The sequence below is a fragment of the Astyanax mexicanus genome, chromosome 2 (genome assembly GCF_023375975.1).
Source record: "Astyanax mexicanus isolate ESR-SI-001 chromosome 2, AstMex3_surface, whole genome shotgun sequence".
Lineage (NCBI taxonomy): Eukaryota > Metazoa > Chordata > Actinopteri > Characiformes > Acestrorhamphidae > Astyanax > Astyanax mexicanus.
Genome location: NC_064409.1, coordinates 64,843,192 through 64,870,859, shown reverse-complemented (window position 1 = coordinate 64,870,859; position 27,668 = coordinate 64,843,192). Strand labels below are relative to the sequence as shown.

The following is a 27,668-nucleotide window of genomic DNA, read 5'->3' as shown; positions in this document are numbered from 1 at the left end:
GCACACAGGCAAGACGATGAGCAACACTTACTGGAGCGCGCGCACACACACACTCATACTTATACTCATACTTATACTCATAGGGCGTTAGATGACACGGTGTTAATGTAGTTTGTTAAGAGTTCCGCTCAGCGAACATGCTGGATCAGACTGAAGAAGCGCTGAAGTGCTGGAACAGCTGAAGTGGAGGAAGTAGGAGCTGTCCTCCTGTTCACCGTCTGGAGAAGCTGGAAGTTTTAACACGACAGGTTGGTGATTTTCTTTATATAAACTGAAAAACATGTACACTGTATAAACACGCGCATTCAGAGACTGTAAACACCCGCGGGTATCTATAAACAGTCCGGATAATCAGGTTAACTTCTTCTAAACTGCAGTTTAGCTCCTTCAAGACGCTGATTATTCAGAGTATTCTCGCCTTGTTTTGATCCCATGTTCTTCCTGATTTGCGGAGGATTCACGTTCTCTCGCTTTCTCTCACGTTCTCTCACGTTTTCATACAGCTGTGGAAAAAATGATGAATTTCTTTGATTTAAGCAAATTGAAAACCTCTGAAATATAATTAAGAGGAAGGTGGATGATCACAACCCATCAAACCAAGCTGAACTGCTTGAATTTTTGCAGCAGGAGTAAAGGCATAAAGTTATCCAAAATCAGTGTGTAAGACTGTGGTGGAGGAGAACATGCCAAAATGCATGAAAACTGTGATTAAAAACCAGGGTTATTCCACCAAATATTGAGTTCTGAACTTTTAACCCTTGTGTGATGTTAATTTTTCATTTTCATCAAATGATACTAAATATTATATATTTTTTCTAACTCAAACTCATTGGCATTGGCTCATGTTTTGTGAAAAAATATATATCAAAACACATTTTCGATAAACACACACTGTACACCCCCCCCCTACACATTTATATTACATACAGTTTGTTTGGCCAAGGGCTAATAAACATTGCTTTATTTGTAAATTTTGAGACTAAACACATTTTCTACTCATATCTTGAGTTAAATTAAATTTTTATTTTATTAAAAAACTAATAAAAAAAGAGTAGCACTTTTTGAAAGAAATGTAACATAAGAAAGGTAAAGGGGAAATATTAACCATGTAAGCTGTTTATATTGCTTGCAATTTAGGTGAAGCAAGCATGTGTTTAAGCATTTTAATGTAAAATTGCTTAATTTTGTTGAATTAAATACAAGTAACAAAGTAAACGAGTAACAAAAATATGGACACCACACAAGGGTTAAAACTTCCTGAATATGAGCTTGTTTTCTTTGCATTATTTGAGGTCAGAAAGCTCTGCATCTTTTTTGTTATTACAGCCATTTCTCATTTTCGGCAAATGAATTTTACCTATAAATAGCAAAATCAGGGAAACTCTCTTTTTCCAGAGCTGTATCTACATATCTAAGCTGTAATGTTCATTTTGTTTATGTTCATGCTTGTCTGTTTAACCTGTAAAAGCCCAGACCCATTTCTCAATATTAATACAAATTTTAAAATTCTATCACATAAATTTAGTAAAAAATAATTTCATATTCACATACACACAGGCAAATTCTTATATTTATTCCCTTCCTTTCTATACCTCTTTTCTCTATTTTATCTGTATTTATTTCCACACACAGAACAAAAACTTTCTCTATTATTTCTCTTTTTGTTTTGTAGCTGTTCTTCTTTATTTGTTGTTGTTCCTTAATATTTGTCTTTTTTTGCTATATTTTTATATTTTTGTCTCCTCGCTTTTTTGTTTTTACTTTGTCTTTTATCGGGTTATTTCTAGTTTTTTTTTCACTCCATCTCCGCTTTTTTGCATTTTATTTTGCATATATTAATATCTCTCTATTATATGCACATATATGACCACAAAAAACTATTACGCTGTATAAACATTAATAAAGCCTAATTGGCTCTCCAAAGAGGTGGTGGGGTGGTGGCTTGCAAAAAAATATATAAATAAATAAATAGAATCATGCTTAAAAAACATAAATGAGAGAAAGATATTTTTCTTTGTTATTTGGTTGTAAAACTAATTTAATGAATTAAAGTGTTTAAATTGTTGTAACAGACCCATAGAAGCAAATAATACATTTTTAATAGGAGTCAGTTTAGTTTTTTGCAATATGATTTATTATGATTGAGAGCATCCCACATCAGTAGACACTTTCATGGTAATAATTTTCAATATATTACATATACAGTACCAGTCAAAAGTAAATATATAGATACATATTAAAGACATGGAAACAGTTAAGGGACTCACATTAAATTATGTAGTAAACAGTAAAAAAGTGGTTTGTCCTCCACCATCCCCTGACCTAAACCTGAGCATGGTGATTTGGGATGAGCTGGAGCTTCAACTAAGCAGCAACTATTGTTTAGCATGAGAAGAGATGTGTGCAAACTTTTGACTGGTACTGTACAGTAAAGTATGAATTAAACAAGGTACACACAATTAAATACCAAATGTCAGTTCATTTTCTGTCTAATGTAAAAAATACTAAAATGAATAAGGTGAAGGAGCAACTTTGGAAAAATAACAGATATTGCCCAAGCACTTTAAATATATATATATATATTTAGGATTTAGCTTGTAACATGTACAGCCACAACACCATTACTTACCAAAGTTAAAAATTCTTTTCATAAAGAAATGTGAAATATAAAATATTGTCACAGGTGTATCAAGAAAACATGATCTACAAGAATCATGATAGTATTATTTTTTCCTCTACTTTCCAGATGTTTGGAACAGCAATTTAGTCACTAGCCAGTAGCCTGCAAAATAGCTTAATGTGATAGGTCACTGTAGGTTATCAGCATATCCTCCAATTGTTAAGAAAATGGTGGAGTCCAGATCATTATCATCAATGTTAGGATCAAAACGTGGACAAATGTTTGGTTTAGGTTTTGTCTAAGCTTAGTTTTGCAGTACATGTACAGTTAGGGTAATGTCATGGGAAATTAAATAAAATACAATTGTAATTTGACAATAAAATAAATTATAAAATGATACAACTTAAAACCATCAAGGTTAAGTCACATATTGGGTAAATGAATATTTTTGTATAGCCTTTCCAAACAATGCACTATTCTCTCTTGCCTGAGGTAAATATAGTTCCTTGACCCCTCCTCTGCTGGCACTGTTTTGCTGAGCATTTGTTTTTCTCGTGTTCTCTTTTTTTTTCCCTAAGCTGGATGGAGGGAGAAGGAGGGTGTGAAGGAAATCCCAGTGCTGATGCGTCTGGGTCACTTCCCCCTCAGAGAGAAAAACACACGCCTGGAAGCGGAGAGTGTTGCAGTGTGGTAGAGAGCCCAGAGACGACACACACAGACACAATGGGTCTGTCCACAGGTGAACAGGAGAAGGACGGTACCCCGGTGGATGCCCCACAACCGGACTGCATGACTATGGGCCTCAAGCCCATTGAACCTCTCTCTGGAACCAAGCTGTGTGGTTATCTCCACAAGCAGGGCGGCCCGCTCCGAGCCTGGAAGTACCGCTGGTTCACGTACGATGAGAAGAAGTGCCAGCTCTTCTACTATCGCATGGCACAGGATGTGAACCCGCTGGGCAAAGTGGAGCTGTGCAATGCCACGTTCAGCTACCCACTGCAGGGAGAGGAGGGCACCTTTCATATACAGACACCAGAGCGCACATTCATACTAAAGGTAGGGTGTACTATTACTTACTTACTATTACTACTAAGGAGTATACTGTATAAAAGTCTCCAGTGCTCTCTTGACTCAAAAACCTCATAAATCCATATCAATGCCTATGGATTTAAAATGAGATGTCATAAAAGCGCTGTAGATGTTGTGTGTGCATATCCCAATACTTTTGTCCATATAGTGCATCACCAAAATGATAACTTTTACAGGAGAAGCAAAATATCAGTGTTAATTTGAATGTAAAGAGATACAAATATTAAAAGTATTTTAATAAGTTTGCTGAGAACTATAGTTTATTTATTTTTAGGTTCTACTCTATGTATGTGTAATTACATGTAAATAATAGTCCATGCATTAACATAGTAACTACTGGTCATATGGTTACATATTAATTACAACTATTGAGATACACTTGTTTGTTTACATGCGACTAGGGCTGCCACGATTAGTCGACTAGTCACGATTATGTCGACTATTAAAATAGTCGACGACTAATTTAATAGTCGATTAGTCGTTTTTTTTTTTTCTTTGTTTTTCTCTCCAAACTGCTGCGACTGCCTTTCTGTCCTGGACGCACATGCGCAGTAGTGGAAACCGGGGTAGGTAGTGGACGACATCTCAGGACATTATACAGACAGGCTCTGGTTTCATGGCTACCCCGCTACAGAACTCAAAAGTGTGGGATCACCAAGAAAATAAAAGTGAAACGCGTGCAATGCAATATCTGCAATGAAGAACTTGCCTTCCTCAGCAGCACAACCGCGATGCACGAGCACCTGAAAAGGAGGCATGTTGTGGCTGATTAAATGACGAAGAAGCTAAATTGCTATTTAGCTGCTAAAATGAGCGTAAACAGAGCGTTAACTTAGTACTTAACTTACTCATCTTGATAGCTTTAAAACAGAGGTCGCTAATAGGCGGACCGCGATCCGGATCCGGACCCAGACGTTGTCACAAATGCCGTCCCAAACCGATAAACTACAAAGAAGGATTTCATTCTGACAGTGGCTTCTGTTTTCAGTGCTTTTCGGTGCAGTAAACTCACAGATCAGTCATGTGTGGTGTAAAATCACCAAACGCTCTCCTCTGCCAATCAGATCTGTGCAGACCGCTGCCCTGTGTACGGTAATGTACACAATATCTGGACAGAGAGGCATTTTTTATTAATATACTTTTTTTTCATAATAGTTCAAACAACCTCACGGTTGAGATGTTTCATAAATGCCAGTGCCTTATCCTTATTTTACACAGTTGTTTACACTTTATGCTAAACAGTAAAATAATTGTCTGTTACAACAAGCTGCATATTTCATTAAAGGTTTAATGAACTATGATTTTAATTGTTTTTATTTTTAGTTAGCATATAGCTGAAATCTAATGTTGGTTGTATAATAGCAGCTGCATTCTATTGTGATAAACTGTGTTTTATATTCAATTAACGTATGATCCGATTAGTCGACTAATCATAAAAAATAATCGGTGATTAGTCGACTATAAAAATAATCGTTTGTGGCAGCCCTACATGCGACAGACCTAAAGTTGACGCACAAGTAATTACATAAAATGTACAAATGTAATCCATTTTTTACAGTCAAAAGATTATTATCACTGGATTATTAAGGTGTAACTACACATTTTTTAGAAACACTTCACAAATTAAATTTGACTCAGTATTTATTTACACAGTAACTAATACCCTAAATGCTGTGTATTTAGTTACACAGTAATTAGTACCCAGTAGACTAATATATTAAATTCTGCCATTTCACAAATAGTTTTTAGTATTAAGTTGATTACAAAAAATATATTTAGACATGTAACACAGTGCTTAGAACAACAGTACAGTTAATAAAATCTGAAAATAATAATAATTATTATTATTTTAATAAGGTACCCTTTGCCTAAAGATGTTTTCAGAATGCATATTACACTTGCTTGCTAAAATCTTCTGTAATCTTCTAAATGACTGATTTCAGTAGATATGTTTAGTCATCCTGCATCCAGTGAATTCAGAAGGAACAGTTGATCAAGTTGATGATAATCCTAAAAGTTTAATCTAATGTATCTGATATTTAGGGGGCAGTTGTGTAAAATCAGGCAATATCAGGAACATTATCTCTGGTTAATGCTTGTTAGCAATTAAAAAATTCCCTCCCTTTGATGCAATATAAAAGTGTTGCAAGCAGTTACATCATCAGTGCCCACAAATCCCAAAACCCCCATACTTTAATTCACATTCACTGGATGTGCAATTCAGTGTTCACTGGTTAAACATTTACTCGTCTATATAGGGGATTTCTAATATTTGTCTTGTGGAAGTATATGGCTCTTATGAAATACACTTTATTTTTTCCCAAATTGAGAAATAGTTCCCCATTGTTTTCTTTTTTTCATATGTTCTTTTTTAAAACTTTTTGTTATATATTTTTATTTCCATATGAAATGTATGAACTGGACCTGGAATGCATTAATGATGACAGTGACTAAATGCACTTAAGTTACAGTGATATAGTGCCATGCAAAAGTTTGGACACCTCTAGTCAACAATTTAACAAGTAATATTATTTCATTATTTTATTTTGTACAATTTTAGAGTAGAAAAAAAGAAAGAAGCACCTTGCAAAAGTCTGGGCACCACAAGTTATTTGAGAACTTTTTAGTATTTTAAGTTTTAAGTGCAATTATGAAGTGTCAGGAATAGTGTAGATGAAGTGATGAGGTTTGGAAAACAAAAAATAGCAGATATTGTCATGGTGGTGCACTGTTTTATTGTTTATTGTTATGAAAAAAAATCTTGTGGACTGATGAAGTCAAAAGAGAGTCATTAGGCAACAGTGACCAGCCAGCAGAAACAAAGTATTTTTCGGACTATAAGGCTCACCTAAAAGGCTCACCTTTAATTTTCCCAAAAATCATTAGTGCGCCTTTTAATCCTTATGTATGAATTATACCTGTCAGGTTGTAAGAAGCAGTAAAGCTACGCCGATGCATTACATGCTTCTAACCGCGGCTGGCTAGCGCAGCTACCCGGGGCTGGCTAGCATTGCTAACCGGGGCTGGCTAGCGCTGCTAACCGGGCTGGATAGCGCAGCTAACCGGGGCTGGCTAGCATTGCTAACCGGGGCTGACTAGCGCAGCTAACCGGGGCTAGCTAGCGCTGCTAACCGGGGCTGACTAGCGCAGCTAACCGGGGCTGGCTAGCATTGCTAACCGGGGCTGGCTAGCATTGCTAACCGGGGCTGACTAGCACAGCTAACCGGGGCTGGCTAGCGCAGCTAACCGGGGCTGGCTAGCGCAGCTAACCGGGGGTGACTAGCGCAGCTAACCGAGGCTGACCAGCGCAGCTAACCGGGGCTGGCCAGCGCAGCTAACCGGGGCTGGCCAGCGCAGCTAACCGGGGCTGGCTAGCGCAGCTAACCGGGGCTCGCTAGCGCAGCTTACCGGGGCTGGCTAGCACCGCTAACCGGGGCTGGATAAGCTGCTAACCGCGTCTAAAGCTCACCCTTGGACAAAATACTGGAAATCTAAGCTTACTGTAAATAAACGGAAGTGCTTTACTGACCCAAATAAACGGTTTTTAGGAGAGAGTAGATTAACATCCAACTCGTTTGTCTTTAAACAAAAATGTTTTTTTCTTTAAGAATTACTGTTTTGTTTACCTAGGCGCCCCTCAGCTTCACCATTAGAGGGGAAATATGGGGACACCCGCTCACTTCGATGTACAAGTGTCGCTTAATGCACCTTATAATCCGGTACACTTTATGTATGAAAACAGACCCGAAAATACATGTTCGTTAATAGTGTGATTTTAAATCTGGCTACAATAATGTTACCTTTTTAACAAACCACTGAGTGTGTAGTCAGCGTCTGTCCTCTCCAAACTGAGCAAATAAAACAGCCTGTACCAAACAAATGTTATTAGTTAACGTGACTGGTAAAAATCAGCAAATAATTGTAATTGTAAACTGATTTAAGGTCAGATCCCCTATAACTAGTACTGTATTTCCTTACATTGAAGGAACTGCAGAGAGGAAAGTGTGTAGAATCTTGTGAAAACACCTTTGCAACAGTTTAGCTTGTTGAACATGATGTCACTGACTTAGTTTATTGCATCAGTTAGTGTTTTGCATATTTTTAAAACATCACCTGCCCTTTAAAATGTGAGAATATTTATTGATGAGTAGACCTATAACATTTTTCCAAACATACATAGAATACATTCTAATTAAAAGGCACTCCTGAAAACATAGAACATTGGACATACACAGTTGTGACAGTATTTTTATATATTCTTTAATTCATGCGGAATAGTCTGTGCTGTGTCTCAGTTATGGATCTTATTGCAGGCTGCAACCTGGGATCTTAAGATGTACTGGCTGCAGCAGCTACAGCTGAGAAGATGGCAGCACAGAGACCAGCTGAGTTCTGACTGCTCCAGATCCACCTCAGAGACCCTCACCCAGGATGGACAGCAGCTCTTAGATACCTGCCCTGGTAAGACTAAAGAGAATGAAAGGACGAAATTGTGAGATCAGAAATTACAACATCACACAAAGACACTCGCTCTGTTAGCATATTGCAATCTGCATGTCATGCACTATGAAAATCTCTGTTTTTTTTCAGGTATGTGATGCTATAGCTGGTCAGTCAGGCGTGTGACAGCTTTAGGTATTAATAGAAAGCAAAACTTAAAACACAAATTCTTCTAGATATGGAGTAGCAAGTTAGACATGTTTTAGACCAGCTGCCTCTTCGACTATGGTGTATATGGAAATGAAACCACAGGGTAAAATAGTTTGAGGTTTGAGTGAAATTCCTTTTTAAAGTTGCTCAGTTTACCATGAAAAGTACCGTGAAAAATAATTTTGTAGCGTTTGCAAAACCATATCTGTGGTTCATGCAACTTCTTTCTATTCTTGTTCAGGCCATGTGACTCTATGGACAGAGAGAAAAAAGACAATTATTGGAATTTACACAGAAACACCATTTGTAATCCAGTAACACAAGCATTATTAAAAAAAATAGCCAGTATACCTCTACTTTTAATTCTAATAGCATTTTGCATTTAAGAGAACAGCAGATGCAGATTTAACATTTAAAAAAATTATTGCTGGATTTTAAAATTCCTCAGCTAATTGTTCTCACTGCTTCAAATGATGTAACAATATACGTTCATAAGCAAATACTTCATATATCACTATCATAATAATCCCATTCTCATTTTTCATCACAGTTCAAAAATCCAAGATAGGTCTATTCTAGAGCAGAACACATCAGATTTTTTATATGCCCTCCATAAAAGGACAAAACAGCTTGCTTCGATCATAAGGTTGTAAACAGCATCTATTCATTTATCATTTTCCATTTGATGTCTATTAAAGTTTTTTTTTATGTGAGATGTATTGTAGTGTGACATTGTAAAATATTGTAAATTATTACTTTGGCCTGCTAATTATTTTTATCTACCTTGAATAATTTACAAATCAGCCTTTATTCTCAAACTTTCCAATATAACTGAACAGTTCAACACGCTTGCAGGAGAATGCTATTTAACAGTACTTTTTGGCACCCATGTTGGCTAGCATCATAATAAATGATGTGACACTTGAGAAAGCGAGGCCAATTATGCTCCTGGCCACTGATGGAACCATTCACATTTAATAAATGATTTTATTCAGTGATACTTATTGGTATTTGATACTGATGTTCCTGATCAGCGGGTTGAATTCTAGCATAGGTGCAGGGGGAGTATCTAATCCAGTGACAGTTTTTTTCCATTGTCAGTGTAAATAAAGCATTGCCTTTGCATTTGGTTAAGATCTTAGTCTAGCAAGATACTTAATAAATGTTGAATATATAACTAATTAAATAATAAAATATCCTTGCTTGATATTATTTGTATTTTTTCATTGCTTAGTACAAAATGGGCCAATAAGTGATATTTGCGCTAACTGAGGACTGTCTAGCCATTAGGGATGTGTATTAGCAAGAACTGGGCAATATGATACATATCACAATACAGTGATCACAATTCAATGTATTGCAATTTACTATTTACTGTTATTTACAAAATCTGAGTAGAAGAAAGTTACATTTACATGTTTTGTATTAGAGTTTACAGGATTGCAAAGCATTATGTGTTAAGACTTTTTTGCATGTCTATCAGCCAAAATAGGAAATATGAGAGAGGAAATATGTTTGCTGATTATAATCTAAAACCCTTCCAGAAAGAACATCCAGATACACTGGGAAATCCCCTGTTGGCGATTCCACACTGGGAGCTTATTGGTTTAGCTCACTGGCGAATCAAGGGTTCACTCGTGTGACTTAGGGGCTTTCACTGTGAAAAGATGTTTCATCACTTTCTCTTTTATGAATTGCGTCTTGTGATAGATTTCACCATACTGTATCTTCCAGACCCTGCCAGGCTTGTCCCAGTCTGAATGTCTAAAATGGTATCATTATATTTACTGACGTTTATCTGCAGCCTGTATCAGGGCAGCAGGAGGGTGTGGCTTCCCAAGGGAGAGTTTGCCTTCATGGAAATGACTTTCATGTTGCTGTTAATTATCTACAGAGTTCCAGTAAATGCAAGCCTAACAATTACAATCCTCAAAGGAAATGGATCAAGACAATTTACATGTAGGCCCCACCTGATCTAGTTACTGTACATAGGTCTGTCTGCATTTGAGTACAGTAAAAATGCACTCATAATTTGACTTTTTTCTTTGATAAATCAAGAGCCAAACATTTTTCAGCAAATTAGACATAGGAAGTTTATTATGTTGGTTATTACATTGCAAAACATATTTGTAACAGTAATTGTAGGACTTGATCTGAATCTGTACTAAAATTTCAGTTTGCACTAAAAACAAACTTTGCACTAGTTTTCAATGTGACAAAAAATAGTATGGTGCTTTTGTTAAAAATTAGGGGGGTTATTGGTGATTGGGACACATGGTCAAATGGAACATTAAGCTAGACAGTATTTAATTTCCAAGGAAAATCTGTCCCAATCACCCTTAATTCACCCTACTTGTTTTTTTATGTGAGAGTTCATAAACTATACATTGTAACATACTTTGTTTCATTTTTAATTTGTGCTGCTATGTTTAAGAGGTTGCTCAAAATTTTTACGTCAAGTTCAGATTTTTATTTTACAAGAAATACTTTAGTGTCTGTAAATCCAATCTGTCCTCACATATGTGAAGTTATAGTGTTTGATTAGTATATAAACATTGCTAAATAATGAACTTTTTTCATTCCAAAAAACTCAGCTGCAAAACTCTGACACTGCACACTCCAGCAATGAAAAAGAAACTCACTTATAATTTGCATTTTCTTTTTTTTTATATTTCAGTTCGCGCCACCGGCTTTTGCACACATGTCTGCACAAGCAGTAGAATGTAAAACCAAAATCCTGTTCTTAGACTCCTAATAATGGAAAGCTGTGCTGTTGACCTTCACCTCTAAATTTAAATTCTTGACAAGCAGGCAGTTAAGGTAGTTTTTCTACTCTAGTGCTGTGAACCCATGTGGATTTCTTAGTCTAAAAATGAAAACTCAGAACTTGGTAAGTTCCCAGCTCTAGAGGGGCCCTACAATCGAACTGCCTGCTCATCAAGTGTGAGGAGATCTTAAGTTCTTAAGAAGTTATAACCTACATGTGGAAATAAACAGTAAAAACGCTGAAAAAGAGAAACACAGAGTAAGCATCTCCACTAGTGTTTTTGAGGCTTAAATAAAGAGACCTGTGTGTATCAGAACATATTTTTTGGCAGGCTGCTCAGGTTACCATGCATGTGTTTTTATGTGTTTTTCTTAGCAATGCTGCCCTGTCTTTGACTCAACCCAAACAAGTTTAGAACTGCTGTTACTTCCCTAGGTCTGTTTCGAAATCCTTTTCAACTCTTTTTTAGGATATAAGGAAGTTACACACATACTATCAGTATAAGATTGATAAAACATGTAGGATAGACTGATTATCTGTGTTTTGCACTGTGATAACAATTGGTGAGTATCTTACTCTGTATATCTTGTGAATATCTGACTATTAATTGTAAATAACTTAAATAACTGATGCTGTTTTTTACTTGAAATTCACCTTATGTTTATACTTAGATATTTACCAATTATGGTAAGATTTTCACTAATTATAGTGAGATATTCATCAGAATTTTTAAGTCAGGTAATTACAAATTCTAACCATATATTCACCACAAAATATTAATATTGAAATGCTCACTAAATGTAACAATATATTCTTAAGACATTTAGAGTCAGACATTCTCAAATTATAGTACCAGACATTCCAAGTCAGATATTTATAAATTATAATCAGTCACTAAATATTTAGTTAGACATTTACCAATTATAGTCAGATATTCACCAATTAAGATCAGATATTCACCAAATATTCAGTTAGACATTTACCAGTTTTAGTCAAATATTCATCAACTAGTCTTAGTCAGTTTATCACCAATTAAGATCAAATATTTACCAGATATTCAGTCAGATATTCACCAATTATAAATAGAATAGGAAAGTCTGGTCAATGTATGACTACATTTACATTACATGTTTTTGTTCAAATCCTGAGTAAAATGGTGAATATGGTGTTTTTTGTTATAAATGTCAGTGGAAATGTCACTCACAGAAAGTTTGCAGTAAACGAGCGTCTGATTTGCTGCTGAAACGTGTTAACCGAGATGTGCTGCTAATGCACGGGGAGCTTGCAGTGCGCAGTTTGGTTTCATATTGAATAATGTTGCGAAATCCAAGATTTGTAACCATTGTTTGAGTGTGTTCTCAGAATTCTCAGATTTTTTTTATATATATTGAAGTGTGCATTACATTTAAAATGCTTGAGGGAATGACTGTGCTGGTGTGGGTGGGTACTGCCAGGAGTCATAGTCAGGGTCATGCCGCGCTGCTCTGAAGCTGTTCTGCTGCACTGCTTGCAAATTGCATCCATTTCCTGTATGAGTCCATCCAGCATGACGGATAGAGGATACATAATGATGAATCATGTCCCTTGTGGGCATTTTGTCCAGTAATCCACGGTCAGTGGGTTGTGTTAACTGTGAACTGGAAAAATGACGACTTCCAGTTTATCTTTGCCACATAGAGCCACAGTCCATTCTAATTGCCCAAGACAGGGTGGGGACTAGTGTACACTAAACAGGGGGCACCACCACCAGCTTCCTTTAGATACTCATAATACTCTGGTAAATTTTAAGTGCTCAGCTGCAGGAAAGCGGAGCCTTGTGACTGTGTGTATCGCAGGAAGCCGATATATCTGACCTATAACTGATATAACTGACCTACTCCAGCTGCATGCTAAATCTAGACTACACTCTAGATTTATTTTAAGTTTAAGCTATGGGTGTAAACTTGTACATAAGATCAGTATTTAAAATATACTTGTATTAGTCCTGTCACTATTACAAATATTTGGACGATATATTATTTGTCCCTGAAATAATTGCAATAAAAATATAATGTGTATAAAAGACCACCAGCATTTTATGCCACCGATATGTAAATAATACAGTAGCATATTGATGCATTTATTATGCATTATTAAAATGATTCTTTGCTCCCTTTTTTGAGCCTTCAGGGCTATTCCTTATTCACTGCATGACGGCTTAGACTGACTCACAGCTGAGATGTTTTTGGACATGTTGGGACGTGATGGTACTTCACCCTGTTTTACACAGGCACATATGAGGACAGCAAATGGTGTCATTTGATATATCCACAGAACTGAGTCAAGTTCTTTACTTACCACCGACTTTGACCAGTGTTACAGCATTGTGTCATGTGTTTCCTTCTTATTTGTATTAAAGATTGATAGCATAGCTTGAAAAAAAAATCTCGCTGTTCCATTTGATCATGTAAAATTATTCAGAGAAGTTGATTGTACGCAAAGTGCTTTTTGACCCCGGGGTAAACTGAAAACTCACACAAAGGCTAGACTTAGCCTCCTTAGATGCAGCTCTTTTGAGATGTGTATGCAGTTTTGTAGAAGATCTTAAACTTATACTCGAAGTAAAGATACTAGATTGGTAATACTTAACTCAAGTAGAAGCAAATTTGTTTAGTTTGTGTTTGCCTTTTTTGGGACATTTTTCAAAGAACAAACTCTATTCTTATCTACAAATGTTTGCATATGCATAATCATTGTTTAGGAGTGAGTTGTCTAAATAAGTGACTGAATAAGACTGATGAAACTGAAAGCAAAAGTACTGCAGGTGCAATAAAGAAAAAGAGAAGACATGCCAACTATTAGAAATGTTAAATTTAGTTGTTGAGGATGCTTACATTTATTTTTTTCCGAATCATTTTGGAGCATTTTTATTGGTCCATTCATCATGAAATTATGTCACATGTAAAGAACAACTGCTAGACTCACACATTATGTCAGCAATTAAAAAATGGCAAAATTACATCAACAATTTGTGTATATATATACATATATTAGCTTTTTGAATTATCTGTACTTGTTTGTAAGGACATATGGCTAGAAATGAAATGAAATACTGATGACTGACCTTTTCTTAACATTCCATGACCAACTTAACATTCCGTTTTTTAAAACAAGCCTGGCTAGCACCAGCATGACTGCATACTGAACATGTCACCCATAGTACTGTTGAGATGATTAAGCTTTTTAAAACATCTCATAGCCCTACCAACCCTCCAACACAGCTTTCCTGTGGCGGTGATGTACTCCTTATTGTTTTACACCTATTGTAGAAGGCTTACCCCTGTTTGCCTGTTGTGCTGCAGGGTCTTCCTGACAAAACTGAGTTCTGAGCTAAAGTTTGGCAGACAGCCAAATCTCAACATGTTGTCTGTTTTGTTGTTGTAGCAAACTTCCTGCCTACAGTGAAGATTCCCTCAGGTTTGGTGGGAGAAGAAGCTGCCAGTGTGCCTGTGCAAGCCAACCCTCTCAACGTCTCCATCAAACACCCGCTAATCGAGCTTCAGTGAGTACAGGACTTACAGGACTTCAGTAAAAGTCAGACCAAAACAGGAATGGTTTAATTTCATTCTAGTGTAAAGACGTAAGCATTTTTAAAGAAGTACTGATGCAATGGTATTCCAGTGTAAGACTGTAATTTCACATTTAAGGAAGTTGTGCTTTTTATTCAACCACAAGTTTGTGCTAGTTCCTTAAGACCAGATTGTTATCCCTTAAGATAAGAACAAGATTGCTTTACAGATTGTGTTTTTATTGTAAGAAGCAGATTTGACACATAACCTTCACTCTGTACATCCATATTGGAATTTATGCAATTTTAACGTCAATCCAACATAAATTAAGGTGTTTTCTTTTGTTTTCAAATGCCTCTTTTGCTATGCGAATTTCTAGGAAAGGTAAAATGGCACATAACAAAACAAAAGTCAGATTTGATGCCAAAACTAGATTTACCCACTTCACCTGCTGTGTGATCATAACCTAGCATGGAGATCTGCTACGATTTTCTGGTGCCTCTGTTAAAAAAAAAGTTGCTATGGTTTATTACAGTAACACGATGTGCAGCTTGCTTGTTCGCCGCCCATCTCAGGAACGCCGGAGTATATTTTGGTTGAATTCTTCTCTCACTGATACCTCCAAGACAGACACCTCCAATACCTCCTCAGCCAACATACCCAGTAAGTGCCATGACTTGCTTTAAACTAATCTGTAACTTGTCTACTGCATGTGAACCACTGAAGGTCTTTACACCTATTCACCACATTAAGTCAATGCATTAGGATTTATTGAATCCATGTAATCACATTCTACTCTTCCACAGCCATTGCCGTTTCTCCTGCCCCATTGTCTCCTCAAAGTGAAGTCCAGCCTCCAAAGGTGGACTATGAGAAGCCCAGTGATGACCCACAGGTTCCTTGTTCCTCTTTCTCTTTGCCCAATGGGAAAAAGAAGAAATGCAACTCAGCCACCTTGCCCATTGACCGCAAGGAGGCAAACGCCCTTGAACGCACCTCCCGACTCCAGCAGGAGAAACTGACTCTGGCTGAGGAAGTCAAAGCCCAGAAGGTGGAGTTCATAGATGTTTCCCAATAGATGTTTATTATTTTGCTTTTCTTATAAAGTGACCATATTGGAAATCAGTGTTTTCTCTAACTTCAATACTCTGTATGTGTCAGGAGTTGGTGTGGTTGTTGCACAAAGCCCTGGAGTCAGCTCAGCTGGAGAAGCGTGCGTGTGCTGAGTTTCTGGCGGCTGAGGGCGAACAGGAGCGTCTGGAGCTGCTGCGGCACGGCGAGCGCTGCGCTGCTGACCTGCGGTATCAAGTGGAGCGGCTAAAGCGTGAGAATGAGGCCTTGCAGAGGAGTCTGAGCGAACGGGACGCACATGTAATTGAGCTGCAGAGCAACATAAAGCTCCTCATGGAAAAGAACCAGGCCAAGCAGCAGGTCATTGTCAAGCTCTCTGATGAACTGACAGAATGTATAGCTGACCCACAGCGCAGCATTTCCTCAGCAAGCATCAGCAAGCAAACGTTTAGACAGATGTCTCAGGAGCTGGACAGCCTCAAGGTAAACATGGCTATTTTATATGCTTAAATAATAATTGACAAGTACCAGGAAACAGAGTAAATACTTTTAACAGCACTAACTGGATAACCCTCTTGAGAATACATCACAGGTCAGTACAGGGAGTATCGGATACAGCAGAGCTAACAAACACTGTTAATGACACAATGAGCTCCACAATTTGCCAGGATAGATTAATGAGGTATCTGGCCATTCAGTCATTCAGTTTAGAAAGAAAGAAGGTGCTTCTTTTGAGATAGTTGTTACAGCATAAATGCTACCTGGCTGCTGATGGATCTTAGCCTTCATTTTCTTGAAGTTGCCATCACATTTTACTGTTTTACCAGCTAGTGGGCGGGATGTACGTACATTATCAGAAGGTCTCTAATCTGGAATGTTTTCCAGCTCTTTTTTGGTTAAGACTGATCATGTTTTAAAGGCAGAGACAGCAGTGTTTGAGAAATACTTATCATTTAAATATGTTAAGGAAAAAGGTTTGTATCGTTATATAGCCCTTTAAACCGTCTGAGAAATTCCAGTCAGTGATCAGTCAGTGATTTCAATGTTGTATTTTAATTTAAGCGTAATTCAGGTAATGCAGTATCATTACCATGTTTAATTAGTTAGCAATATTTATGCCTTAAAAACTGGATTATCCTTACCATTTTCAGTAGTGTTGCCATGAAATATTTAAATGATAAAATAGTTTACTTATTAGAAATTAACTGACTTGAAATCTGTGGCCAAAACCTACTGAAAGCAGAATAATGCACACATGTGTTTGCAGGTTTTCATTACTTTTGCCTTTTTCACCACCAATTTAATAGCAAAATATATATATTTTATATTTTTAAAGAAAAAGCAAATACAAAACTACAATTAATAAATATGCATTGTTCTTTTTACCATTTAAGCAGACATACCAACAAAGTACAACATTGTTCAGTATAAATTATTTAGACTTTTAATCATTAATATAGTTTCCAAATATTTGAAGCATCTTTAGTACTTATCATAATGTCGATGCGGAGTTGTTTTTTTTAAGGTTGAATTTTCCTCATGAATGACTGCTTGTTGACCCTCAGACTCAAGCAGATTTACAGTGGCACATTTACAGTATGACCCAACTTATTTTTAAACACGTGCGTGTCTGTCTTGCCAGCAGAGTAAATGGAGTAATGCTCCTATTGTTTGGGTGTGAGATAACTGCCTAATCCCTATAAATAGTTCTTGCACTCTGTGCACTTTGCCTTGAAAGGCCTTTCTTTTTCTCAGTGAGAAGGCCATTGTGCTGCTTACTATTGTTTTTAGCGTGTGATTTGTATCTGGTGTGTTCCAGGATGATATAGAAGCTTATAAGACCCAGAACAAGTTCCTAAACTCTGAGATCTATCAGCTGACTAAGCTGTGGAGGAACAGTTCAGAACAGGAGAAAAGTCTTATGGTGAAGGTGAGAGTGTTTTAATGTCATTTGTTTTTAAAATCCAAACAAAACCCTTTTTACTATTAGCCTAAATAATCTGGCTTAAAAAAATCAAAAGACAACTGAACAACTAGCGATGTAAGGACATATTGATGTGTCAGTGACAATGACACTATTATGTTTTGTGATACTGTTTTCATTGTCAAAATCACAGAATTACTTTTTAATGAATAGTTTACATGTAAAGATTGGTGTCAGAATTGTGTTTAAACCCTTACCTCTGTAGAGCTGTGTTGTACTCATTTTCAAATTACACTTTGATTTGATAAAAAGTTTATTTTTACTTGGTTTTATGCATATAACACTGTTTTTATACTGTGACTGTTTTTTTTAAATCTAAAACAAATCATAATATGTTACTTACTTACAGTATTGCAGTTTATTGCAATATGTTGAATTGTAACCATTGTATTGCATGTAACTTGTACTTTTATAATTTAACAATTGAACCAATTTTACCTATTTTTAAATATTGTAAGTTTTTAATCAGGCGATGTAGGTCTACTTTATTAATCACAATGTCTTTTGACACTCTAATGGTGGATATGGTGAAGATTTCAGTTGATCTGTTTGTGTTTATGTGTCAGTGTGCCTATCTGGAGGCCAGCAACTGCCAGATGGAAAGCCGGTACCTGGGGGTCCTGCGAAAATTACAGGACACGAAATTGCTGAATGCTCAGCAGAGAGACACTGTGAGGACGCTAATAGAGGACGCACTGCAAGAAAACATTAAAGATGTTATAAAGCTCGACAGCGTAAGGTAAAACCCACATGTAGCAACAGTGGAAAAATTTACATACTTGCTTTTCATTTCCTGGTCAGTTAAATTCACAAATCTCTAAATTGTGAGTAGTCCTGCTTCTGAACACAGTCACATTCTGCAAATGTGAAGCATAGCAGCACTACAAAGTGTAGCACTCCACCATATTTACCTCAGTTAATGCTTTTTTTCAGCTTGAGTAAGTTGAATGTGTGAGTAAAGCTGGATTAGTTTTACTTTAAGAGGTTTTACACTGTAATTTGAATGAGATTTGACTGTAAATTGTTCCATAAATTACCCCCACATGTCAATATCTGGGTCATAGCCTGCAATGTGTAAATGTTACATAGCCTGGAAGTCAGTGTTACATAACCAGTACAGCTCTCAGTAACAACACAGAGCTTGGACACGTCCACTAGCAGCTCATATTTCTATTCTGCATTACTATGAGGTCATTTTGAACAGGAATTATATTACTAATGAGGAAGCTCCAATCTAAGTTAAAGAGTTAAAGAGTTACAGAAGATCAATCACCTTGGATAAAATTATTGGTCTTGTAGTAATCATTGAAGTAGTAATCATTGAAGTGTTTTTTGCTACTTGCTATGTCTTGTGGTGCCCAGGGCTCTACAAATTTAGGGTTTGTACGGACATGAAAAACCTGGAAAAATCATGGAATTTGAAAATAGCAATTTCCAGGCCTGGATACATTTAGGAAAAATAAAAATCCCCCGAAAGTTTTGGAAAAATCATGGAAATTAGGTCTACACATCTTTGTGTTTCTGTTTATTGATGGAGAAAATCTATTTTGAGCTAACAAATAAAAATCTAGGAGCTCTCAGGATCTGACACACATTTTATTATTAAAGATTTTGTGTCAGCATTTTTATAAGATTAATTTTAGGCCTACTATAATTTTGTATAATTTTGATTATAGTTTAGTTGCTTTTTTGTTTTATTGTCAATGTCTGCACTGATGTTTTGCTCATGAAAAATCGTATGGTCTTAATAATTTGCCTTAAAGGCATGGAAAAGTCATGAAAATATCCTGGAAATTTATTGGTTAAAAAGTGTATGAACCCTGACATTTTCTCCAATATGCACAATATGAGGCAGTTGGTTTTATATTATGCCTTTGATCGGTCTATACTACTATGCAGCGTATATGCATCTGTGTCACTATAGCTATTTAGAAATTACTTTAAGAGAAAAATGGAAAACTAATGGATGCTTTTGCTCCTCAGAGAATTTGACGAGTATGGCTTTAAGCTCATCCCTGACTACGAGGTGGAGGACATGAAGCTGCTGTCTAAGATCCAGGCCCTGGAGATCCGCTCCAACAACTTGCTCCAGCAGGATATTGGGGACAAGTCTCTGTTAGCCCGCTGGACACAGTACCTGGGAGGCCGCTCCCCCGATGACCTCGCCTTATCTCCAGAGCTGAAGGGTCTCCTGCGGTGGGGCATCCCTCGTGAGTATAGGCGCCGAGTGTGGAGCTGGATGGTGCGGACCAGGACCAAGTCTGATCGGGAGCGCCATCCGGACCTCTTTCAGCAGCTGTGTGAAAAGAGCCTCACCACACCACACCCAGCATCCAGACAGATCCAGCTGGACCTACACCGCACACTGACCACCAACCAGCACTTCTCCTCCCCATCTAGCCCAGCCCTGCAGCAGCTCCACCGGGTCCTGCTGGCGTTCGCCTGGCAGAACCCTGAAGTTGGCTACTGCCAGGGACTTAACAGGTACATACTTAAGCCCAACACAGTGTCCTAGTTTAAGATTAAGAATGAGATTGATTGTATAAAAAGATTCATATGTAATTACATTGCTAAATACTGTATAGAGTATTTTTGTACTATATGTTCAAATCCTTCTAATACACGTTCCTTCTAATAAACACATTCAGCTACTTTAATTTTAAAATTGCTGACATAGATGCACAAATGCAGCTTGTCTAGTTCCTGTATGTAGATGTAGTATTGCTAATAGAAAAGGACTCTCTAGAACAGATAAACATGAGTCTATTTGCACTTCTTTTCTTAACACAAGGTGTGAGCTAGAGGTGAACACAGCCCCTGATATTGAGCTGTAGAACAGTGGAACTGTATTTTCTGGAAGGACGCTGCTCCATTCAACACTTTGGGAGTGGGGCAAGTCCAAGCTTGCTGTTGTTTAGTGCTAAAGATGCTCAGAACTAATTGCTGAATGCAGTTAAATCCTCACAAAATGCTCCAATATCTAGTAGAAAATCTGCTCTAGACAGTAAATTGTAAATTCTAGACAGTAAATTGTGAACAATTAGTGAACTAAGCAAACTGTAAGCCAAGTAAAGAAAGAAAATACATTACAAGTACAATACATAATGTATTGACCTAGGACTGACCTTTATAACAGAGCTTAGTTTTGCAATCACATCTAGTGAAATCCTGACATCTTGTGGCCACTCTGTGAACAGTAATGTGTCCATTCAATTGTAGCACCTTTAAAATGTTGCAGTGGAATTGCATTGTGTGTGATAATTGGGAATAGCTTTGTTCCAATTAAGATTTTTATCATTTTCAAATACAAAACTGGACAAATCTGTACAAAACACTATATCACCTGTACACCCTTACATTTCTCCCAACCTCACATTTTAGTGGTATAACTATAATCTATGTGCTATATCTTGATCCACTGTATATAAATAAATTAAGAAATCTCTGATTTCGCTATTTATAGGTATATGTTTGAGTAAAATGAACATTGTTGTTTTATTCTATAAACTACAGACAACATTTCTCCCAAATTCCAAATAAAAATATTGTCATTTAGAGCATTTATTTGCAGAAAATGAGAAATGGCTGAAATAACAAAAAATATGCAGAGCTTTCAGACCATACATAAAGCAAAGATCATATCACAAGTTCATATTATAAAGTTTTAAGAGTTCAGAAATCAATATTTGGTGGAATAACCCTGGTTTTTAATCACAGTTTTCATGCATCTTGGCATGTTTTCCTCCACCAGTCTTACACACTGCTTTTGGGTGACTTCCTTTTGATTATATTCCAGAGGTTTTCAATTTGGTAAAATCAAAGAAACTCATAATTTTTAAGTGGTCTCTCATTTTTTACAGAGCTGTTAATATATTTTTGTTTTTGATTTTGTATCTGCAGGCTGGCTGCTCTTGCATTGTTGGTGCTACAGAACGAAGAGGATGCGTTCTGGTGCTTAGTGACCATAGTGCAGTCCCTCATGCCTCAAGACTACTACACCAAAACTCTCTTGGGCTCTCAGGTATCCATGTGTGTGGAATGTACAAAATGAAATATTTTAATGGAATAATTTAATAAAAAGCTGTGTTTTGACCTTGTATTGTGCATCCTCTTTTCGTTCTCTCTGAATTCAGGCAGACCAGCGTGTGTTTAAGGACTTTATGGCGGAGAAGTTGCCACGGCTGGTGGCCCATCTAGAGGAGCACAATGTAGACGTGTCCCTCATCACCTTTAACTGGTTTTTGGTGGTGTTTGTGGAGAGTTTACCCAGTGAAATCCTGCTTAAAGTTTGGGATGCTTTCTTCTATGAAGGCACTAAGGTACAACACTGTGGTTAGGCTTAACCACCTATTAGACTCATCGCTATATAATAGATATTGTATATTATGATGTTCTTCATGTAAAATAAAGCAGGTTTATTTTCTGTTATTTCTCTCATACTTTAAAAGAGGACTCAGGTGCTGCCAGTATTATCAGAAGATTGCTGGTTTAAATCACAGTCATGCAGCTTGCCATCAGCTGCTGAAGCCCTGAGAGAGCACAATTGGCCTTGCTCTCTCTGGGTGGGTAGATGGCGCTCTCTCCCAGCATCACTCCTAAGGTGATGTTGATCAACACGAGGCATCTGTGAGCTGATGTATCAGAGTCCCTGCGTTTTCCTCCGTGCACACTGTGATGCTACTCTGTATTGTTGCATCAGCAGCAGTTGGAAAAGAGGCGGTGATTGACTTCACATGTATCGGAGGAGGCATGTGCTAGTCTTTACCCTCCTGGTGTTGGGACATCACTAGTAATGGGTGGGGTGGGGAGGGGGGGTGCAGCTAAAAAAGTATGTATAAGTCAAGTAAGGTTGACCACTGGCCAGTGCCCTCATGGCAAGGCATATGTCTGTCCCATACCTGCCACTGAATTAGCAGATTACGAATAAATGTTCTGTGATTTTTTTTCTCAGGTGATATTCCGATATGCTCTTGCTCTTTTCAAATACAAAGAAGAGGACATCCTTAAGATACATGACAGCACAGAAATCTACCAGTACCTCCGCTTCTTCACCAAAACTGTCACAGACAGCAGGTGAGACATTTCAGGTTACATGTACAGAATATATGAACTCAACATATGTCTCAGTTTAATATCCAGGACACTAGGGTTGGGTATTAGCCATCAGCTTGTGATATGGTATTTCAACTGGATTGTGACACAAAATTACCTTAACTTTAGAGTCTTTGCACCTGGCATTAACAAATAGTAGGATTTTTTATTTTGATTCGGTTTACACTTGTCACTTAGAGAGCCTGTTTACAGATTTTTCATACCAAACATGGAGGTAGTCAGAGACCATTTAATACAAATAAAAACAGAATTTTGTTTTCTGTAATCAGATTCCAGGAATATGTCAGTCGAAAAATATGTTAATACAAGTACCTAGATAGAGCAGTAGAGTAAGTTATTTTGCAGTTTAAATAACTAATCGCATTTTGTGATAAAAGCTGTTACGGGAATATGAGAACTATTCCCTGATCACCACCACATCTTTTTTTACTGATTTTTACATTTAGCAATCTCTGCATTGTAATAGAATATTGCAATGTGGGCCAAAAAAAACATGTGGGGTAAATTATATATAAAAGTAAAACAAAACATATTCACCACAAATATAAACTAATCACATGGTCCTAAATCAGGACAATTTAAAGAGAATATGATATTTACTGGAAGTGACATGGACACGATGTACGCATTGGTGTGCTTTTTATGTGGGAAAGGGAAAACAGATCTCAGCTGGTCACACTGGGGACACATTTTAATAACAAGTGTGAACAGAATCCAGTCAAAGTGTATATACTATCTGAATACAAAATTCATGTTAATGCCGGGTGTGAACAGACCCTAAAATAAGTCCACTGTAAAGAACTTTAAAAAAATAATGTAGCGTCCAGAAACTGATAGTTTTGCATCCAGTTTTGCATCAGAAACTTGATGGGAGTAATATGTTGTTCTACAATGTGGTGAAACAATAGTCTTTTACATTACCATAATAAACTTCATAAGAAATCTATATGCAGCAAACATATACCAGTAAATAAGCCACAGTGCCCAAAAACACACACACACACACACACAAGAATGTGACTTGAGTGATCCAATCAGATTCTGATCATAATGCATTTTGCTTTTTATATGATCAATGAAAATCTTAACAGTATCTGTTCACAAATAATGCATGTTAATACCAGATGTAAACAGGCTCTTTGATTTGTGGTTAACTTGGTCATATACCCACTAATGTTAAACCAAGTATGGACACTATAGAAGAAGTATTACTGTCCTTTTTTTAGTATCCATCATCATCATCATGATCAGGTATTAAGGCACTCCTTTTACATTAATTAAAGCACTGGGTATGACAGTTGATAAATTGATGCAATGGTGGCAAAACTGTAAAAAAAAAAGTACTGGTATTCATCTGAGCAGCTCTAGAATATACAGATAAACCATGCTGTGCTGTTTTTGCTTAACATCTTTTATTTCTTTCTTGACCTTTAACTTTCCGCTTTCTCTTTAACCTGCTATCAACCCAGCAGATCCATGAAAATGCACTTACTGACCTCTTCAATATGGGTTACTCAGAGCCGCCCTGCTTGCTTCCTCTCTGCAGCTTTGTTTCAGCATAGTCTCAGAGCTGTAGACAGTGTTTCTATTTTTACTCTGAAGACAGACTCCAGCATGTATAATTTACTAAGCTCACACACAGCACAGAGCCCAACACACATGCGGGTTCCAGGAGTTTATGACCAGGCATGCAGGGCGCGGAGAAAGACACGAAAAGTATTTGGGTCACATCGCTGCGCTCCTGCTTTGTCTTAAACTCTGAAATGAAAGGCTCCTGTAGAGCTGAGAAAGCCTCTGATCAAAGTCTGATATATTTTCCATCTATCTGACACCCAGAGTGAGAGCCTGAGAGTGTTCTGCTGCTGTCTTTCAGCTGCAGGAAGCAAATGTCGAGCATATAAACACATGTTTTTCTGACTTTCTGTCGTGACTAGATGCTGGGGAGGAGGGCTTTTTCTGTTGGTTGTAATTAGTAAAAGCACTGGTACTTATTGTATATTATTAAAATATAGTTTGTCCAAATGCACAAATGTAATTAATCAGTCTAGACATCTTGCTATTTCTAATAACTGCCTATTTTGCTCAGAAATAATACAAACATATATCCACAAGGCCTGTCACAATATTGACAGAATTGACTTATTGAACAATATATAGACATAACCTCAATAATAATAACTTCAATACTACCAATTATATTTACCTAGTGAAGAGACCATATTAACAGGCTGGGTTTCATAATATTAATATGCTGGTATGTTAACTTTGTTCACAACTGTTATTTGTTATTTAATTTAATTTATTTAGAATATGTAATGCTTAAAATAAAATAAATGTTCATTGTGTGAAAAATAATGTGTAAGTGCATTATTATGCTATTGTAATATCAGTATATTAGTGGCATGAAATGATCTTAATATGACAATAATAATGCATAGTAATGCAAAATGTGTGGGACAATACATAAAACACAAATATGTATTGTGACAGTCAGGCATACGCACAAATTAGCATTCTGCAAATTTTTGGCCTCAGTATGGACGCCTAGAAACAAAGATTCGTAATAAATAGAGCTGGGTAATATGACATAACTTCAAATCTGATTTAAAAAAAATAGTTTTGGCACGTTTATACAGTCATGAAAAAATCAAGATCTGAGCCACATTGAGCAAAAAATCAGATTTAAGTCGCTTTAGCCTGGTAATGTGAACGTAGCCTATGTAATTGATCACAGTTGGAATAAAGTAAAACTGTCACTCTTGCTGTATTGTAAATTTTACACCAAACATTTCCTTTAACAAAAACCCTTCTTCCTCAACATTTACAGGAAGTTGATGACCATCGCCTTCACAGAGTTGAACCCGTTCCCAATGAAGCTTCTTCGGAACCGGCGAGCTCTGCACCTGCAGCGTCTGCAAGCTGAGCTCAGCGAACTGGAAAAGCTGCAGAAAGAGTATGCCTCAGAGAAAAGCCAGCGCAAAGACAAGGACCTGGACCTAAATGCAAGCGAGGATGATGAGGATGTATGGATAGTTTAAAGAGAGCTCAGGACAGGAATACAATGGCTGAATAAGGTCACCCTAAGGTCTTAACACATACTATACATATCAGGACATGATTAGTTTCTCAGGGAGTCCTGGGGTAATTTTCTCTTTTATTGGGGGTCCTCTGTGATTTAATTCCCGTCTGGAACGACCATGTATGTGGTTTTCCTCAGACGTTTGATGAGAAAATTACAGGCTGAATTACCTACTGTTTATCGCTGAACTCCGTGGTCCTCCGGTAATTTTAGTCCCGTCCGGATCCACATCTCTGAGTTTCGTCACCTCGCGTTTAATGAAATAGCTTTTTGTCCATAATTACACTTTGGGCGCATGTTTCCACTGAGATCCACGTAAACACAACAGCGAGTGGAACTGGAGGAGCTACTGAACACAAGGTCATGTGACTGAGAAAGCTTAAAAACTCACCGGTCCTTCTGTTTTTCATTTGCAGCCCAGATGCAAGAGTTTTATCACTGAGTGGAAGTGTGAAATATTTTTCACAGACATTTCCATGAGAAACTAATCCTGTCTAGATAGGGCTTTAGTAGTGCAGGTATGCACCAGAGCACACTCACACCACAAATTTGTACGGGACAGTACAGATATCAGGACAGTCCTTGTACAGCAGTGTTTCTTAATCCTGCTGCTCACTGTGTAGCATAACTGTTCCCTGCCTCATGCTTCTCATGACACTCATGAAGAGCTTGGTGATCAGTTGATGAGCTGGATTAGGTGTGTTGGATTAGGGAATGTTTGGAACTGGTTTGCGTAGTGGGTCCTCAGGAATAGGATTAAGAGATATTGTAATTTACACACACATATATATGTATCTGAGAGACACAGAGCTGGGCTATTACTGGGAGATGTGTGGGATTCTCTCTTCTGAGTGAATATATACTTGTATACACACTGACATGCCAAAAGTTATGGGAAACTACTTATTGCTTTCCAGGAAAGCCAAGTAATGCTGCACTGACCTTGACCAGCTGGATATGTGTGTGGGGCCTCCTGCATTTAATGTGGATGAAATTTCTCTCAGAGTCACCTCCATCTGTTTGTCTACTGCACTGTCCCCAGTGGGTGTTTAGGCTATCTATGACGTTTTTCCTGGTACACCTGTGTAACTGTTGATCGAGGAAATGCCTACACAACTTCGGCAATGGAATGTCCCATCTACCTGTAACCCACTATCAGGCCTTGCCATGAGCACACTGGCCAGTATTCAGCCTCACTCACAAAATATCATTTGTATAATTTGTTTCTCTTTATCTAGTTTAAAGACTATTTAATCTAATTTCAGGTCACATTTATGAAAAGAATATGGCAAAAAGGTTCACAAACTTTCTAGAAGCCCACTTTTTATACTACAGTGGTCGTCACAAATGTATCTCAGTTGAAAATACTTTTTTTATACTTTAGCACTTAAGCAATACCTTGTTGTAATATATTGGTTTGTAATAAAGTTATTTATAGTAAATAATCTGTATTCTTTTTTGTGCCATATTTTCAAAAGGACAATGTTACAGCGAGGGCAATTTTACAGTTTTCTGCTCATACTCTAAAAAGAAGTTTCCCCAAACAGGGATTATGCCCAGTCTTGGACTATACAGAATTTTTAATTAAGATTTTTTATTGAAAGGAAAATTTAGTCTACCAATAGCCTCAATCTCTTCCAGTTAATCTATTTCTCAATGCATATGGGCTCAAGATTAAAGCTTAACTAAGACTATAGATCAAAATTTTTAGCTTTTATTTATTTTTTTGTATATTTACATTAAATAAA

At 37.1% G+C, this 27,668-nt stretch overlaps 1 protein-coding gene across 1 annotated transcript; it reads left to right on the top strand.

Moving 5' to 3' along the window:
• On the top strand, nt 1-27,365 carry tbc1d2 (TBC1 domain family, member 2). Its single transcript, XM_022672096.2, has 14 exons — nt 1-248; nt 3,199-3,676; nt 8,023-8,170; nt 14,550-14,667; nt 15,210-15,337; nt 15,481-15,725; nt 15,836-16,228; nt 17,565-17,675; nt 18,296-18,468; nt 19,713-20,213; nt 21,630-21,750; nt 21,863-22,048; nt 22,681-22,802; nt 25,669-27,365. The coding sequence occupies exons 2-14, from the start codon at nt 3,203-3,205 to the stop codon at nt 25,877-25,879; spliced, it is 2,931 nt and encodes a 976-aa protein (XP_022527817.2). The 5' UTR covers nt 1-248; nt 3,199-3,202; the 3' UTR covers nt 25,880-27,365.
• Nucleotides 27,366-27,668: the final 303 nt, after the last annotated feature.